This window comes from Peromyscus eremicus, chromosome 12, assembly GCF_949786415.1.
Source record: "Peromyscus eremicus chromosome 12, PerEre_H2_v1, whole genome shotgun sequence".
Taxonomy (NCBI): domain Eukaryota; kingdom Metazoa; phylum Chordata; class Mammalia; order Rodentia; family Cricetidae; genus Peromyscus; species Peromyscus eremicus.
Window position 1 is genome coordinate 77,985,503 of NC_081428.1, and position 18,279 is coordinate 78,003,781.

Below are 18,279 nucleotides of genomic sequence, written 5' to 3' on the forward strand. Positions count from 1 at the left end.
AGAGACTGCCTGCTCACGAGTTAAGAAAAGGAAATGGTACTGATTCTTCACCAATCAAGGCACATGTATTTCTAAGACTGTTTCTTTTAAGTAAACAAATTAAGGTACAGAGTAGGTTGTTAAGCATGGTAGGTATGCATTCAATGGGGTCTCTATCAAGGGGAGCCTTAGCTAAGCAAAACTGAGTGTTATAACCAGACCATCTCTCTGCGAGGCCCTGTGGTCTATGTCTACAGCTCACCTGCTGGCCTTGATCACATGTGAGGCAGTGTCACATCAAGGAGGACCACAGGCCCTCTTTAAGGCAAGCAGCTCTTGCAGAAATACATGGTCCTATATGGAGCAGCCTGCCCTCAGTTCACACAGGCTCTAATCAGACTCTTTAAAGGACAACTTTGTTGCCTTTTGTTTGACACTAGAGAATCAGCTTCAGCCTGAGCCCCAGTAAGGACACCTGTGAATGGGAGTCTATGGAAACTGACCTGTAGGCAGCAGATTAGCAAGGGCAAATGGGCAATGATGACCTTGCTGGATGTCTTGGATTGCAGCTTTTCAGACAGCTTGATGCAAAGGTTTTCTGCACCTTAATTTAAAATCAGAAGCAGATACAAATGATCACCAAAGCCCAACATTCAGAAAATGTTCCTTTTTTGTCTTTTTTCTCACCCTTGGAGATGAGGACCGAACCCAGGGCCTACCACTGAGCTAAATCCCCAACCCCAGAAAATATGTTCTTACTGATTAATCACAGGACTTAGTAAACCCTACAGGAATCTGTTACAGGTATTAAATCTAAGAGCAACATCGCGAGTCTGATGTGAGCCTACACTATCTTCCCTGTGGTGGGACCCCTCTTGTCTCACAGTGTTCTACTCTGCAAGAATGTTTCTCAGACTCCCCCACCTACTAGACCAGACTCTTACCCTCCAGCTATGAACCTGCACCTCTCAGAGCAAAGTCTAAAGAACCTTCAGAACAACAGCAGAGAGAACGCACAGGCTTGGAGCCGTGGGCTTCCCCTCCTCCCAGGTCTACTGCCTCACACTGCAGGACAGGACAGCAAATGTCTGGGCCAAGTATTCTAGAAGTCACTTTGGGAAACACATAGGGGATCCTTGGGTAGGCCCAGAGCTTACAGGATACAGGGAGGTAGCTTGGGGCTCACCCTGCTCGTCCTTCACAGCCCACACCATGAGGTCCACACAGGCAGCATTTGCTTGGCAGCGCAGTTTGAGGGGGCTCATCTCACTGTGGACCCTGTCTGCGTCATGTAGAATCTTCTGGAGCTCCCCTTGGCTCATGTTGAACTGCTCCAACACAAAATCATGGATCTCTTTCACAAAGGAGGTGGGGAGGTCTGTGGGAAAGAGAGTTTGGGGTGGGGGGGTGGGTAGTCACAGACGGAAATAGCCACACCACAAGACAGGCAGCAGGTGCCGACAGCTAAGGCTGTTCCCTCTCCACGAAAACAAAGGTGGTCTTTGAGGCGCTGCTGTGGTTAGCGCCCCAGGGCCGGGCATGGACAGTCTATCACCGCCCTTCAAAAGGTGGTATACAGTTTACAAAAGTAAACAAAGGTGGCCTCTGAGGCGCTGCTGTGGTTAGCGCCCACAGGGCCGAGCATGAACAGTCTGTCACCGCTCTTCAAAAGGTGGTATACAGTTTACAAAAGTAAACAAAGGTGGCCTCTGAGGCGCTGCTGTGGTTCTGAGAGCGCCCACAGGGCCGAGCATGAACAGTCTGTCACTGCTCTTCAAAAGCATACAGTTTGTCGGTCACAGAAGTCAGACCCAGGCTTTTGTTTGGCTTTGGGTTATTCTGATTCTGTTTTGGGGATCAGTCCAGGTGCTTATTCCTGTAGGCAAGTGCTCTACACTGAGCTATACTCTAAGCCCATAGTACTGTCTTTTAAGCAATCAAAAACTAGAACTCGGATATACGAAATATCAATAAAGGGATTTATTATCAATGAGTTAGTTCAGTTGAAAGATTAGAGACTTTCCAAATCCTCATCCTTGGGGCCTGAAAATTCCAGAACTCCTGTGATAGGCAGAGGTCAGATCAGTAACAGACAGCCAAGGCAAGAGGACTCTAGGATGTCAGGCCAGGTTCGCCATCCCTAATGTACTCCTGAGGGAACGCAAACCTTCAATGCTATGGTCCACATAAAACTGTTTCTCAGGGGCCCTCTTAATTAGATTAGGAATAGTTAAGTAAATTATAGTGTATCTATATCTTAGAAATCTATGTAGTCACCAAAACATATATAAGAGGAACATTTAATGTTATGAAGAAATAGAATGGGAAAAACACATGAGAAATTGGGATGAAACACTAACCTTTTATTTTCTAAAATGTCTCAATATGATATGTAAAGCTATATGCACAGGACAATGATACAATGTGTGCAGAAAAACATATTAGGAAATAAACCATCTCTTTAGCCATCATTGGCAGTATTAGCATCAGGGACAGATTTTTAAAAAAATTTCCTTTTTTCCACTAAAGTTCAGTCATGTGATCATGCTGCTCACATGTGATCTTTTACTTTTGGAGATAGAGGGATCTTGCTATATTGTCTCAACTGGTCTCAAACTCTCGGGCTCAGCCCACCTTCCAAGCAGCTAGGACTACACCCATAAGCTACATCTGCTTTTATGTGTGATTTCTAAGTTGGCACCAAGAGAAAGCAAGTACCAGATTGTGACAAAGGCCTGGGACCCCACCCTGTACTCACACCCACACCCCAACACCCTTACCTTTCATGTGGTGCAGAGTGTCTCGAAGCACTTTGAACATGGTCAGGTAGAGGGCATCACTGAAGGTTGTGTAGTAGAGGTCAGCACTGGGATTGGCCTGCAGAGGAAACAGGCACATGGCCACAGGACAGAGACTCCCTGAACTGCCTTTGGTCCTGCAGATGGCCCAGCAAGCAGCTACTATACTGTATTAGTGTCTTAGCAATCTAAACTGAGTACCCACTGACTGTAACTCACAGCAGACATCTTTATCATTTTCAGTACAAGGAAAAGTAAATGTGAGGTCCACGCCCTGCCTGCTGTCTACCAGGCAGGAGTTATACAGACCCACAGAAACAACACCAAAACCACTAACTTTTCACAGTCTTTGGTCTGACATAGAAATAAAGGAGGTGGAAGGTCATGGAAGTGGCCACCAGACCAGAGGGAACCCAACATTACCCATCATTCTGAAGGAAGACACTATAGCTTGGACACTTCCAGACTTAGCTTACATTTTATAATTAAAATTAATTTTGAATTATCCCCTCCCCACCAGATAGGGTTTCTCTATGTAGTCCTGGAACTCACTTTGTAGACTATACTGACCTCAAACTCAGAGATCTGACAGCCTCTACCTCCCAAGTGCTGGGATTAAAGGCATGTGCCATTACCACCTGGCTTGAACTATTCTTTACCAATCTAATATGAAATGTAGTACTTGGGGGAAAAAATCCTCAAGACAAGGTCTAGTGAGTTAAGATACAGTCCTTAGTGTCTGGATATTAGCAACTAAGAGAGGATGGAGGAAGCATGGGGTGGAGAGGGGCATGCTATGTTAGGTTGCTCAGTGGCAAGAGTCCTATGGAGAACACCAGAATGATGTGGAGGGTGTGGGTGTCACAGAGCATTCAGGAGGGCACTGACAGGAGCTTGTAACCATGACTACACCCTTACCAGTCCTCATGACATTCTGGTATAGAAATGAGATGGGCAGAGGTAAAAGCAGCTCAAGGTCTGATCAAAAGAGTTCAGAGTTGAGATCAGCTAAGGGTTTTCAGAGTCACCCATGCCACACATCAACAGTCCAGTCAGTCACCCAGCCACACATCAACAGTCCAGTCACCCATGCCACATCAACAGTCCAGTCAGTCACCCATGCCACACATCAACAGTCCAGTCACCCATGCCACACATCAACAGTCCAGTCAGTCACCCATGCCACACATCAACAGTCCAGTCAGTCACCCATGCCACAAATCAACAGTCCAGCTACAACACTCACTAGCCACATACCCCAGGGTTTCTAGGCCTACAAGCTACAGTTTGTTATTGTTTTATGTCTAAGGTCAACATTTAAAACTCTTTTTTAGGGGGAGAGCAGGTTGAAACGGTCTCACTGTACAGCCCTGGCTTTCCTGACACTCACTCTGTAGAGCAGACTGGCTGGGATTAAAGATGTGCATCACTCGGCCCAGCCATTTACAACTTTTTTGTGTTTGTTGGCACAAAACTACTTCTTCAAGTGGATATTTATTCTAAAGTCCAAAATTGTTAACAAACAAAACTGCCCCAAATCACCCTGGTTCATTCACAGGGAAAAGGGCCCCAGGACTCCACCTTGAAGCCCCTTGGGGCTGAAGAGATGCGCCCATGGTTCAGAGCACTTACTGCTCTTCTAGAAGATCTGGGTCCAATTCCCAGCACCTTCATGGCAAATCATAACTGTCTGTAATTCAAGTTCCAGAGGATCCAATGCCTTCTCCTGGCTTCCATGGGCGCCAGGCATGCATGTGGTACACAGACATACATGCAGATGAAACATTCATACACATTAAAAAAAAAAAAGGATAAGCCCTAAGGGGGATCTCCAGAAAGTCACAACTCTTCCTTAGGACCCATACTGACTTCATTACAGGTAGTATGTAGGACAAACAAGTTTCTAGATCAGTCATTCTCAACCTGTGGGTCACAACCTCTTTGGGGCTTGCATATCAGATATTTACATTATAATTTATAACAGTAGCAAAATTACAGTTATGAAGTAGCAATGAAATAATTTTATGGTTGGGGGTCACCACAACATGAGGAACTGTATTAAAGGGTCACTGCATGAAAACCACTGGTCTAGATTTTAGACTGTCCAAGGCCAGTTTTCAGGCCTCAGCTTCCCAGTATGCCCTCAAGTCATTTATGACCATAGACTGAAAAAGAAACCAGGGCTGGAGAGATGGCTTAGTGGTTAAGAGCATTGACTGTTACTCCAGAAGATCCAGGTTCAATTCCCAGCACCACATGGCAGCTCACAACAATCTGTAACTTTAATTTTAAGGGGAGCTTAAAATTTTGGTCTCTGTGGACACTGAACGAACATGGTTATACAGACATACATGTAAGCAAAACATCTATACATATAAAAAATAAAATTAAACCTCAACAAAAAAGAAAGAAAGAAAGGGAAGAAAAGACAGAAAGAAACTGAGAAGCCTCTGAGACCACAAACTCAACCCATAGTGAGAGTCACAGGAAAGACACCACTTGCAAATGGTGAAGATCTGTAGCAAAGCACCAGACTGCAACTCGGAATTATGACAATGTGTCCCTTAGTCAGGACCAAGCAAGGGCAAACTACACGCACCACAAATGCTAACGTCAAAGTTTGCTGATGGCAAATGCAGAGCAAACCTTGGCTCCAAATACATTTTAAAAAGTCCCTCAGATACACAGCACATACACTTAAAGTCCAGGGGTTGCATATCCCTGTAAGCACACCTTGCAGCTCTGGAAGCAAGAAAGGAGCAAGGAAAGGACCCAGTCTGAATGCAAGCTCCCTGAGTGTGTGACACGGGCACACTAGTTAACCCTCCTTAACCTTCCAGGTGTGAAATGGAGACACTGACCATCAGCCAGAGGCACCATGTGGTGGTGTGCTGAGAGGAGCCAGGGTAGGCAGGCAGCAGGGAGGTGTGCTGAGACTGGGGTTGAAATAAGCTGAGCACTCACTGCAAGCAAGCCTTCACGCCAACCCTCCTACCAACAGCTGTGCTTCGTTAGGCTAACTTCATGGTACTGTCCTCAGAAGGTACGTACTTCCATCACGCTGGCTACAACTGCATCTAAGGACTTGAGAACAGGCTCCTCAACAATCTTCTTCACCTGTTAGAGAGACAAAAATCACATGAGGCAGCTTACAGAGAGAGACAGGAGTGCTAGCTTCTTCTGCCTAAGGACAAATGCGTTGATAGACAAAACCCATAAGGCGGCTGAGGTGGAGCTCAATAGTAAGGAACAGGCTTAGCATACCCAAGATGCTGAGGTCAATCCTCAAAATTTTTAAAAAGAAAAAAAGCCAGGGACCGGAGAGTTGGTTCAGTGGTTAAGAGCATTTGTTGTTCTTGTAGAGGATCCAGGTTTGGTTCCCAAAGCCACATGGGGACTCACAACTCTAACTCTAGTTTGAGAGGATCTGATGTCATCTTTTGACTTCCACGGGCACTATACATGCACATGATGCACATATATATGCAGGCAAAACATTTACATGCATAAAATAAAGTAAGTAACTTTAAACATTTAAAAGAAAAATGGAAAGAACCCAATAAATTTGTAGTGACAAATGTAATGGAAAGTAGCTCAACAATATATCAACTGAACAATGATCAAGCCATATGCAGAAAACGCCCTTACTATTCTAGCATCCCTTGAGACTTTTCTTATCCTGAATATGAATGACGATAAAAGTAAAGGCAGTGACTGACCAACTCCCTCAAAGTTGCCAATGTTAGATTTCCTTTGTGTGTGTGTGTGTGTGTGTGTGTGTGTGTGGTTTTTTGAGACAAGGTTTCTCTGTGTAGTTTTGGTGCCTGTCCTGGATCTCACTCTGTAGACCAGGCTGGCTTCAAACTTAGAGATTAGACTGCCTCTGCCTCCCGGGTGCTGGGACGAAAGATGTGCACCACCACCGCCAGCCAGCGGCCAATGTTAGATTTTTGTTTTCAAGATGTCAGGGTGTTCAAACTGCTCAGTTACCAAGCACAGCTATGAGAAGATTCCTACAATGAAACCGTCTCCTGGACATCAGGAACTTTAGACACTGATGGCTCCTAGTGGCCTGGGACAGTAGCTCACTGGTTCTTCTCTGTAGCTAAGCTTGAGCACACATCATACGCCCTCTTCATTAGCTGGGGACCACATTTGTGTACTATCACCAAGTTTCTCTCTCTCTCTTTTTTGGGGGGTTGAATTTTTTGTTTTCTCTTGGAGATAGGGTTTTACTATGTAGCCCTGGCTGGCCTCAAACTCACAGAAATTCTCCTACATCTACCTCCCTAGTGCTGAGATTAAAGGTATGCACCACATCCCACTTTATTTTTGTTTTTGAGACAGGGTCTCTCACTCTATGGCCCCAGTTGGCCTTGAACTCACTGCACTCTTCTAAAGATCCACCTATTTCAGCATGTAAACAACGGCACCAAAGCCTTCTGTGACGTCACCTCAGAGGCTACCCAAAGAAACTCAAATTAGAAACTCAGGTTTTATATTAACACAACAACTCTTCTGAGTAAATCAAATATAAAGGAAAAGCACTGTTTTTAGTGGAGTCTGAATGCTTGGACTGAGCCTGCCCCTGCCCTCGATCTGCATATTCTTGGCAGACTTGACAATGATCTCTTCTGAATGGACATGTAGGATGCCTCTCCCACATACACAGGCACTACAGAATGTGTCCTGAGTGAACATGTTCAAAGCCAAAGCAACCATCATCCCGCAGAGTCCAGCTGAGGTCCACGGTGAACCGGCACCCAGGCTTGGAGCAGGGCGCTCTTCTCTCCTAGGGCACATAGAGACTGGGAAAGACCGGGGGAGGGGGAGAAGGGCAGGGAGCCCTCACTGGCATTGGGTAAGGCTTTCCAGGTGTGGCGAGTTGGGGGAGGGGTGCCCATACTGTAAGGAGCCCCTAACCCCCTACCTAGGCTCTATAGGGACCCAATAATTTCACTGGGGGAGTTCTGCCTCAGTTCCTCCTTGGGTCCTGGGGAGGGGTCGACACTGCTTACATCCCCTTAGGGGAGGAATTTTACTCTCCTCTCTGTAATTGTCAGTTTATTATGTCGATTGTAGCTGGAAATAATGGTACAGGCTGAATACCCTATGCCAAAAATCTGAAATCTCAAACGTTGCCCCAAGTGGAAAATTCCACATCTGACAAAATTATTCAAGACACTGCATAAGCCAGGCACAGTAGGCAGGCCTGTGGTCCCAGACACTCAGAAGCCAGGATAGTTGGAGCTCTTGAGCCCAGAAGTTTGAGTTTGGCCTGGGCAACAGAGCAACACAGTTTCAAATAAAATAAAGCTATAAAATAACTTTCTCTATGTGTAAGGTGCATAGATAGGAAGAACAAATGAGGGTTGGAGAGATGGCTCAGAGGTTAAGAGCACTGGATGCTCTTCCAGAGGACCTGAGTTCATTTCCCAGCACCCACGTGGTGGCTCACAACTATCTATAGTGATATCTGGCGCCCTCTTCTGGCATAAAGTCATACATGCAGATACAGCACTCATGCACAAAATAGATCTAAAAAAAGAACAAATGAATTTCATGTTTAGATTTGGGTTTCATTCTAGGGTATCTCATTATGCATAGGAAAAAATTAAAAATCTATAAATGACCCCAAATCCTAACTATTTCTGGTACCAATCATTCTGGATGAGAGATAGTCAACATATATCCTAAGCTTTCCTGTTAAAAACAAACAGCCAGGCAGTGGTGGGTGGAGCACGTCTTTAATCCCAGCACTTGGGAGGCAGAGGCAGGCAGATCTCTGAGTTCAAGGCCAGCCTGGTCTACAGAGGGAATTCCAAGACAGCCAGGGCTACACAGAGAAACCCTGTCTTGAAAAACCAAAATAAACAAATAAAAATTAGAGGCTTCTAATGGGCCCTAGTGGCACAAATCTGTAACCCCAGCTACTTGGGAGGCTGAAACGGGAAGAACTAATGAAGCTCAAGGCCTGTCTGGGTAAAACGGCTAAACCCTGTTTCAAAATTAAAAGTATGTGTTTTCTGTTTTTGTTTTAAGCCTAGGAATATAGCTCACTGACAGAGAGGCCTGAGATTCAACCCCAGTACCGTGTTAGCCAGGCACAGTGATGCATGCCAACTCAGCACTCGGGAGGCAGAGGCAGAGGAACTGGGAGCCAGCCAGAGCTCACAGCTCTCAAAAACCAACAGCAGCTTTCTGCTGCCTGCTCTCCCCGAGGTCTACTTACCACCAGAGCTTGCTTACCAAGTTCAAGAGTTCCCGAAGCATTTCCAGTGGGATACTGAACTCCTTATAGGTGACGCCATTGAAGAGGGGGGAGACAGAAAAGCTGGAACTGATGGTGGAGAAGTAGTACTCGGGCTCCAGAGCAGTTCCATCAGGCAGGCAAGAGGCTGCCAGGAGAGAACAAAGTCAAATAAGAAGGCATGACCAACCTAGATCATCCCCATAACCAACACAGCTGCACATGTCTCTGCTGATATTACAGTATCTTTACCCTGGCCTTCTCGGAGTCAGACATTCTCTTGCTTCAGCCGCCCAAGTGTTGAGACGACAGCAGTGTGCCCACAGCTCTCCTTTTTTTTTTTTTTTTTTTAAAGGGAGGGAGGGCTTATTCTGGCTCATATTTTGAGGGTACATTGCAGTGAGGAAAGTGTGGCAGTGGAAGTTATGGGGGCAGAAAGCTTGATGCTGCTTGATCACATCTGGGTGAATCAGGATGCCAAGAGCCCTCCTTGTACTTCTATTTTTAAAGATTTGTGAGTGTGTGTGTGTGTGTGTGTATGCGCGCGCGCGCGGGAGCCCATGGAGGCCATAAGAGAGCATCTGCCCACTTAGAGCTGGAGTTATAGGTGTTGTGAACCACCAATCAGGATGACGAGAACTTAACTGAGGTTTCTCTTTCTTTCTACCTTTTCAGATCAGGATGTGAGCTCTCAGCTACTATTCCAGCGTAATGCCTGCCTGCCCGTTGCCATCTTCCTGACATGATATGGTCATGAACTCACTCTCTGAAACTGTAAGCAAGCCCTCAATCAAATGCTTTCCTTTTTTTTCTTTTTAAAACTTTTTAAAGATTTGTTTTATTTTATGTGTATGGTTGTTTTGCAATTATGCACATATGTGCACCACATATGTGTCTGCTGGATCCCCTGAAACTGGGATTACAAATGGTGGTGAGCTACCAGGTGGATGCTGGGAAGTGAACACAGATTCTCTGCAAGAGCAACAAGTGCTCTTACCAGCTGAGCCCCCTCTCCAGCCCCTAAATGCTTTCTTGTGTAAGTTGCTTGGTCATGGTATCTCTTTACAGCAATAGAACAGTGACCATGACAGATGTTAACTTTACACCTCTCTGAAAAAGTCACATAAGAATAAATATGGACCCCAAAGCAAATGATGGATCAAAAGTAATTGTTTTTCTTTATTTTTATTATTTCAACTATGTGTATGTGTGTGTGTGGGGGGGGGTATATGCACATAAATGCAAATGCCCACAGAGGTCCCAGGTGTCAGATCCCCCTGGAGCTGGAGTTACAGGCAGTTGTGAGCAATCTAATGTGAGTGCTAGGAATTGAACTCAGGTCCTTGGGAAGAACAGTATGTGCTTTCAACCACTGAGCCATTTCTCCAGCCCCTAGAAAATCATTATTATGGGCTGGAGAGATGGCTCAGAGGTTAAGAGCACTGCTTGTTCTTCCAAAGGTCCTGAGTTCAATTCCCAGCAACCACATGGTGGCTCACAACCATCTGTAATGAGATCTGGTGCCCTCTTCTGGCTTGCAGGGATATGTGCAAACAGAACACCGTATACATAATAAATAAATAAATCTTAAAAAAAAAGAAAATCATTATTAGAACATTTTATCAGAAAAGTATCATTAGAAAATAAGTAAGTCTAATATTGTCATATTAAATAATGACAGACAGCCCAGAGTGGTGGCTTATGTTTATCACTCTAGCTATTTGGGAGGGTGAGACAGAAGAATTGCAAGTTCCAGGCCAGCATGGTCTGTACTATAAGACCACACCTCTTAATAAACAAAGGGCCTTAGAAGCAGCTCAGTGGTAGAGCACGCAGGCTCAATCCCCAATACCACAAAAATAAGTCATGGCAGACAATGTCAATCTATGAAGAACCTGGTAACCTGTCTGAGTTCCCCAGTACGAGAGGGTTAGATAAAATCTAGTGCCCCAACCCTGGTGGTACACTACTAGCTCTGAGGAGGGTCGCCAGCCAGCCACAGAAGGGGAGTTTGAACCTTGAACCGAGAAGCTAGAGAGCTAACGTAAGAGCCTGGTGACAAGTGAGGAAGGAGGAGGAGACAACAGTGGTTTAAAGAGCAGAGAGGGAAGGTAACGAGGCTGTGGCCTGGAGGCAGACACCCTACGAGAAAAGAAAAGGGCTCGCTCTGTGAATGAACTGGTGTACGATGGTCAGACGGAGGCAAAAGCCAAGAACAGCGGGAACCAAGGACCCCAAACTGGGATTCACATTATTTACAGAGCTGGGGGTGGTGATACATGCTGGTAAAATTTGTTGTTGTTGTTCTGAGAGAAGGCACACTTTGCAGTCCAGGCTAGACTTGAGTCAGAGTCCTTCTACCTCTGATTCCTGAGCCCTGGGATAACAGTTCAATTCCCCAGATCCCATGTAAACAAACAACAGAGCCAGATGCAGTGGCGCACATCTGTAACCCCAGCATTCCTACTACAAAACACAACTCCCAGCATACACACTCTGTCTGCCTGTCTCTCCTCATCTCTCTCACGCACAAAGAAAGAAAGAAAGAAATTCACATCACTCAAAAATGGAGGGGCTGCAGAATGGAGCCCCTGGTTTCCTGACCTATCCTGATTTAATCTGATCTAATTTTTCTCAAGAGCCAGACGGAGATAATCGTTTTTGATTGTGTGTATATGTGTGAGTTCATTTCATCTGTCTGGCTAGCCAGCTTGTTTCTGCCTCCAGTACCACTGGGAATGCAGGGGACAACCATATGCCCCCGGCACTGATGTGGGCTCTGGGGGTCTCAACTCTGGTCCTCACACTCACAGGCAAGCCTGCTGAGTCATCTCTCCAGCTGAGGGAAAGGTAGTTTTAATGTGTCCAATATACAGGACAGTCACATGAATCAAAATCAGTAAATTATGGGAAAGCATTTAGCAAGTAGCAAAGCTTCAAAGAAAGTAGTATTACTACATTCTTATTTTGTTTGTTACTGTGTTTTTGAGATAGACGCTGGCTATGTAGTCCATGCTGGCCCCACATATGATCTTCTTCCTTTAGTCTCTGAAGTTCTGGGATTTGCAGGCATGGTCCTGCCACCATAACAAACTACTGCATTTTTAAACATCTATATATTTAATGGCCTTTAAAAAAGATAGACCTTCTACTAGAAAACCCATGCTTTAACAAGTTAAAATCCACAGGGTAGCATTTGGGAGTCTGTGACTTATTTTTTGTATTTTTCTCTAGAGATATTTTAAAACTAAACTCAAACAAATTTCTGGGGGCTACAGAGATGTTTCAGCAGTTAAGAGTGCACTTGCAGAGGACCTGCATTTCAGTCCAGGCACGTATGGTCACACAGCTCATAAATGCCTGTAACTCCAGCTCCAGGGGATCTGATGCCCTCTTCTGGACTTTACAGGCATCTGCACTCATGTGCATATCCCCAAACATGATACACATACATACACATAACTAAAATGACAGAAATAAATAAAACTCTGGCCGAGAATGTAGCAAGATGAGAGCACTTGCCTAGCTAGCACAAAGTCATGGGTTTTATCTGGGCAGTGGTGGCGCACGCCTTTAATCCCAGCACTGGGGAGGCAGAGGGCAGGTGGATCTCTGTAAGTTCAAGGCCAGCGTGGGGACCCGCCCCCACCTTTTTTTCCCCAGGGTACTCTTGAGGAGTGAGGGATAAGATATTTAGATAGAAATGTAGATGAGAGAGAGACAGACAGAAACACAGGATAGCTCAGGAGGGCCTGGATCCTAATCCACTGGACCCTTCTGTTTCTTCTAAAGGGCTTTTTAAAGGAATGCCAAGGGGTGGAGCAAAAGACCTGCCCCTAGCATAACCAAGTGCAGACCCTTTCAAACACCTGGTAACCACACACGTGGTCAATCTATCCCCTTATGCAGCCCTGCTGGGTAAAGCAAGCTCAGATTTCACTAGGAAACCTCTGTGGGCTCCCACAGACTAGCCTCGCCTACAATCAAATTCCAGGACAGCCAGGGCTACACAAAAAAACAAAATCAACAAACCAAAGTCCTGGGCTTCATTTGTAGTATGTGGGAGTGTGTGGGGACTAGGGGGAAGAGTGTGGTGTTTTCAATGAGTAGGGCCCCCACAGATTCATATATTTGAATGTTTGGCTCCCAGTTGGCAGAACTGTTTAGAAAGGATTAGGATATGCAGCCTTGCTGAAGGTGGTGTGTTACTGGGAATGGGATTTGGGGTTTTAAAAGTCCAAGCCAAGTCGGGCTGTGATGGCACACGCCTTTAATCCCAGCACTCGGGAGACAGAGCCAGGCGGATCTCTGTGAGTTTGAGGCTAGCCTGGTCTACAGAGTGAGATCCAGGAAAGGAGCAAAGCTACACAGAGAAACCCTGTCTCAAAAAAAATGGGGGGGGGGGGGGAGGCCATGCCAGGCCCAATTTTACTCCCTCTCTCCCTCTCCTTCTCCCCCCCCCCCACTGTTTCTTGGCCTTTGGATCAAGATGTAAGCTCTTAACTACTGCTCCAGTGCCATGCCTGCCCACCTTCTACCACACTTCCGGTCATGATCATCATAGACTAACCCTCTGAAACCACAAGAAAGCCCCAATTAAATGCTTTTTTCTGTAAGTTACCTTGGTCTCACAGCCAACAGAACAGTAACACACACACACACACAGGGTAGGGTCGGTGGGGAGAAATTACAGTAGAACCAGAAATGAAAACTCGCCACTCTGAATGCCAGTCCAGCGTCCTCAGCGTCACAGAAGTCACTGTGACGCTGTTCCGATACTAGATTCACACTAATGGTACCGAGGGGAAACCTACCTTCAAAGTAGTGAAAGGCAGATCCTCCAGGGGAGCTGGGAGGGGGCATGCCACGCTCTGGGCTAACCTGAAAGCAATAAGGTAAGATCAAAAAAGGCTCCAGAGAACCAATTACTCATCTCAGAGGGTCTCTGCCAACCTGCTGTCCACACTTGAGTCCAGCCTTAGCTCCTCACTGAGGTCTGCTGCTATAGCAGCACTTTTTACTGCATATTGTAATACCAGTAACTATGTATTTTGTATTTGTTTACTAAGCTGAATCTGCCTCCCACTTTCTTTTGGGGACAAAGTTTTGCTACTTAGCAATAGCCAGACTGGAACTTGCCATGCAGACCAGGTTGGCCTCTGCTTCCTGAGTGCTGGGATAACAGGTGTGCAGCTCTACACCCAGAATGAGCTGAATTTTTCTTAATATTTTGTGTTATCTTTTTTCCACGAGTCACACTTACATACATGCACACATCCATGTATGGGAGGTTTCTGAGGAGAATGGTGTTAGCTACAGAATGGCAGGGTCTTATGTGTATGAAGTTACACCTCACTCCTCAAAATGATATACTACTTTCTTAAAAAATGAAACAGCAGCCAGGTGGGCTGGTGGTGGCACATGCCTTTAATCCCAGCACTTGGGAGGCAGAGCCAGGCAGATCTCTGTGAGTTTGAGGCCAGCCTGGTCTATAGAATGAGTTCCAGGACAGCCAGGACTACACAGAAACCCTGTCTTGAAAAACAAAAACAAAAACAAAAAACAAAACAAACAAACAAAAAAGCATCTTGCTATGTAGCCCAATCTAGCCTCAAACTCATGATTCTCTGCTTCAGCTTGATGAGTATTGGGACTGCAGGTATGTGCTACCAAGCCTAGTACAATTACACACTTCTTTATTTTCAAAAGATAACAATTTTTAACATGTTTATTCATTATTTCCATGTGTGGCTGAGTGTCCCATCTGACTTTAGCTGCACTGTATGTGCAGAGGAGCTCCTGGAATCCAAAGAGATCAGATCCCAGGAATTGGGAGTTACAGGGGTTGTGAGCTGCCTGACACAGTGCTAGAGACTGAATCCAGGTCTTAGGGAAGAACAGTGAGCACTCTTAACTGCTGAGCCCCAATACACATTTTTTGCTGGTGTGTGTGCATGTTTCATACAAGTGCACTTGTGTGTATGTGGAGGTTGGAGGACAACTTTGGGGGGTTATCTGCTGGAAAGACATCCATTTTCTTTGAGACAAGGCCTTTCATTGGCCTAAAGCTAGCCAGCCAGCTCAGGGATCCCGATCCCCATGCTAGGATTACAAGCATACTCCACAAACACTCAGCATTTTTTTTTTTGAGTTCTGGGGACTGAACTCAGGTTCTAATACTTGCAAAGCAAGCACTTTACAAACCAGCCATCATCCCAGCCCTCAGTTACATACTATTCTTTTTGTTTGTTTGTTTGTTTTTTACATACTATTCTTTTAATTTAAATTTTTATTCCATTTTTTATGTATGTAGGTATTTTGTCTGCATGTATGTCTGTCTGTACCACGTAAGTGCCTAGTGTCCTCAGAGGCTGGAAGAGGATGTAAAATCCCCAGGAACTGGAGTTAAAGATGGTTGTGAGCTACAATGTGGGTGCTGGGAGCCCCTCAATTACATACTTCTTACAGGCACCAACTATCTCAGAGTAAAGTCTGGGGGATGGTGACGTAGCTCAGTTGATAAAGTACTGGCCTACCATGTAGGAAGCCCCGAGTTTGAGTCTCTGGTGGCTATTCTTAGTTGTCAACTTGATGACACCTGGAACTAACTACAACCCAAGAGGCTGGGTTATCTTCTAGATTATTTTTCCTCGAGACAGGGTTTCTCTGTGTAGCCCTGCCTGTCCTAGAACTCACTCTGTAGCCCAGGCTGGCCTCAAACTCAGAGATCTGCCTGCTTCTGCCTCCCAAGTGCTGGGATTAAAGGCGTGCACCACCACCGTCCATGGGGTTTTTTTTTCCTAATTAAACCATTTGAAATGGGAAGACCCGCTTTTAATCCAGATCTTTTTAGGTGGGAAAATCCACTTTTAATCTGGGTCACAGCTTCTGGTGGCAGCCTATATGAAGGACGTGGAAGAAGGAAGCTTGTTCTCTTTGCCTGCTTGCTCTCACTCTTGTGGGCAAGGCCATTCCTTCTCTGGCATTACAGCCGACTTCTTCAGGGTTCTGGTGTATCCTGAAGCCCAGCTGAGACACTCAGCCTCATAGACTGAAAAACTACCGGATTCTTGGACCTTCTGTTGGTAAGCAGCCACTGCTGGACTAGCTGGACCACAGCCTGAAAACTATTCTAATAAATCCCCTTCCTATATATAAACACAGAATCATCCTATCAGTTCTGTTCCTTCAGAGAACCCTAATACAAATCCCTAGTACTGCATATGACAGCACATACGTAATCCTAGCACTAGGGTGATAAAAACAAGTGGATCAAGTTCAAGATCATTCTCAGCTCAAGAGCAACTTTGAGGCCAGCCTGGGCTACATGTCTCAAAAATAAAACAAAACAAACAAAAACCCCACCATCCCACAACTATGAAATCACTGACAATGGTAAAAAGAAGCCTGGCTTGGTGGCATTCTCCTATGTTCTCAGCACTTGGGAGGCAGAAATGGGAGTTTGAGGCCAGCATGTATGTGCAAGATCCTCTTAAAAACAATTTGTCTGCATGCGTAAAACCCTAGGTGTGCTGGTACATCCTTGGAATCCCAGCACAGAGGAGGCTGAGGCAGGAGGATCAGTGCAAGTTTGAGGCCATTCTAGTCTGCAGAGTGAGTTCCCATACAAATCTTAAATTGGAGGCTGGGCAGTGGTGGTGCACATCTTTAATCCCAGCACTTGGTGGGGAGGAGGGGTAGAGGCAGGAGGATCTCTGTGAGTTCAGAGCCTAGTCTACAGGGCTAGTTCCAGGACAGCCAGGGCTACACAGAGAAACCCTGTCTTGAAAAACCAAAAACAACAACAACAACAACAACAACAAAAACAAAAACAAAAAACCAAAAACCAAACAAACAAAACAAGAAACAAACAAACAAACAAAACCACCTCTTAAAAGGGATCAGTCTTAAACAAGTATAGTGGCCCACATCTATAATTTTAGCACCAAGAGGGTAAGGAGGGCCACGTGTTCTAGTCCATCTGGGTCACATAGTGAGTTCTGGCAAGACCATCTCAAATACAGAAAAAAAAAGGGACAAGTTTTTCTTATTATAACAAGAGAATTCTAATGAGAACCTCAAACTACACACAAGTGTTTCTTTGCATGGACACTTACTGAAGTTCTCCTCCCTGAGTACCCCCCCACCCCACCCCCACCCCCCGGGGAACCCAGCCTGACCTGGGAGATGCTGGACACACTGCTGGTTTTCCTCTTCAGTGTGCCCTCCTGACACACAGTCAGCAGATTGCTGGGTAGGATGGAGCGGAAGTCATTAAAGGAACGCCTTCGGACACCTTCTAGCTCCTCCGGGATTCTCAGGGAATGAGGAGGGGCTTTGGGAAAGAGCTTTGAGAGGAGAGACTCTTCAGAAGTGCTGTAACGTCCGAACGATCTGGAGATTCCGATCAGGCATGGGATTGCATACTTGCAAAGGTATTCTAGAGGAGCAAGCGGGAGTTATAACATGAGAGTTACTTAAGACAGCCACACTATAACAACTTGTACCACTGGCTAACATTTTACAACCCACTCCTGATAACTGTGAATGAAGGCCGAGAACAAGCCACAGTTACAGGGTCAACTGGTGACATTTTCAGTCTCATTACCAGTTATGTCAGACTGTGTCTCTGTCACATTTGCTTTCCTTGGGAGGTCTTGATCTATTCATGGCACATCCCAATCAGTAATATAGTTGAGTCATGCTTATGTACTATGACCACCTCAGATCACACTGATGGCCCTGTTTACACTATGGGAAAAGTGACCTAGTCTAGAAAGTAGTCAGCTAAACTACCCCCATACTTTACTGGGCAAAACAGAGACTCAGAAGAGTAAAGTTACTTGTCAAAGACATCTGGCATTTGTATACACAGCTATGCTCATGTGGCCTCTCAGTATACAAGCACACAAATGTAACCTAATAGAAAAGTTTCTACTCATCTGGTATATACAAAGTACGAACAAACAAAACAAAGAAACAGAAAACAAAGGATAAAGGGAAGGGAAAGGAGAAACAGAAAACAGCTTTGAGGGGCCAACGAGATGACTCAGTGGGTAAAAGCCCTACCCTTGCAACCCCAGGGGCCGAGTTTGACTCCTGGATCCATCCCACGGCGGAGGGGAGAACTGACTCCCACAAGTTAGTTTTCTTTTGACCACATATATGTACATCTTTGAGCTTGAGTACACACCCCCCCACACACACCCCACATTATACACAGACACAAATAACAAATAAAAATTTGAAAAA

The 18,279-nt window shown here is 45.5% G+C and overlaps 1 protein-coding gene across 1 annotated transcript in view; it reads right to left on the reverse strand.

Annotated features, from left to right (window-relative positions):
• Nucleotides 1–18,279, reverse strand: part of Pi4ka (phosphatidylinositol 4-kinase alpha) — a 121,949-nt gene that overhangs the window by 58,964 nt on the left and 44,706 nt on the right. The window contains exons 6-12 of the mRNA XM_059277046.1: nt 17,208–17,467; nt 13,842–13,908; nt 9,027–9,175; nt 5,829–5,894; nt 2,760–2,856; nt 1,166–1,357; nt 483–583 (exon numbers count right to left, since the gene is read on the reverse strand). Of these exons, the coding sequence (XP_059133029.1) occupies nt 483–583; nt 1,166–1,357; nt 2,760–2,856; nt 5,829–5,894; nt 9,027–9,175; nt 13,842–13,908; nt 17,208–17,467 (932 nt within the window). The remainder of the gene's footprint in view (nt 1–482; nt 584–1,165; nt 1,358–2,759; nt 2,857–5,828; nt 5,895–9,026; nt 9,176–13,841; nt 13,909–17,207; nt 17,468–18,279) is intronic.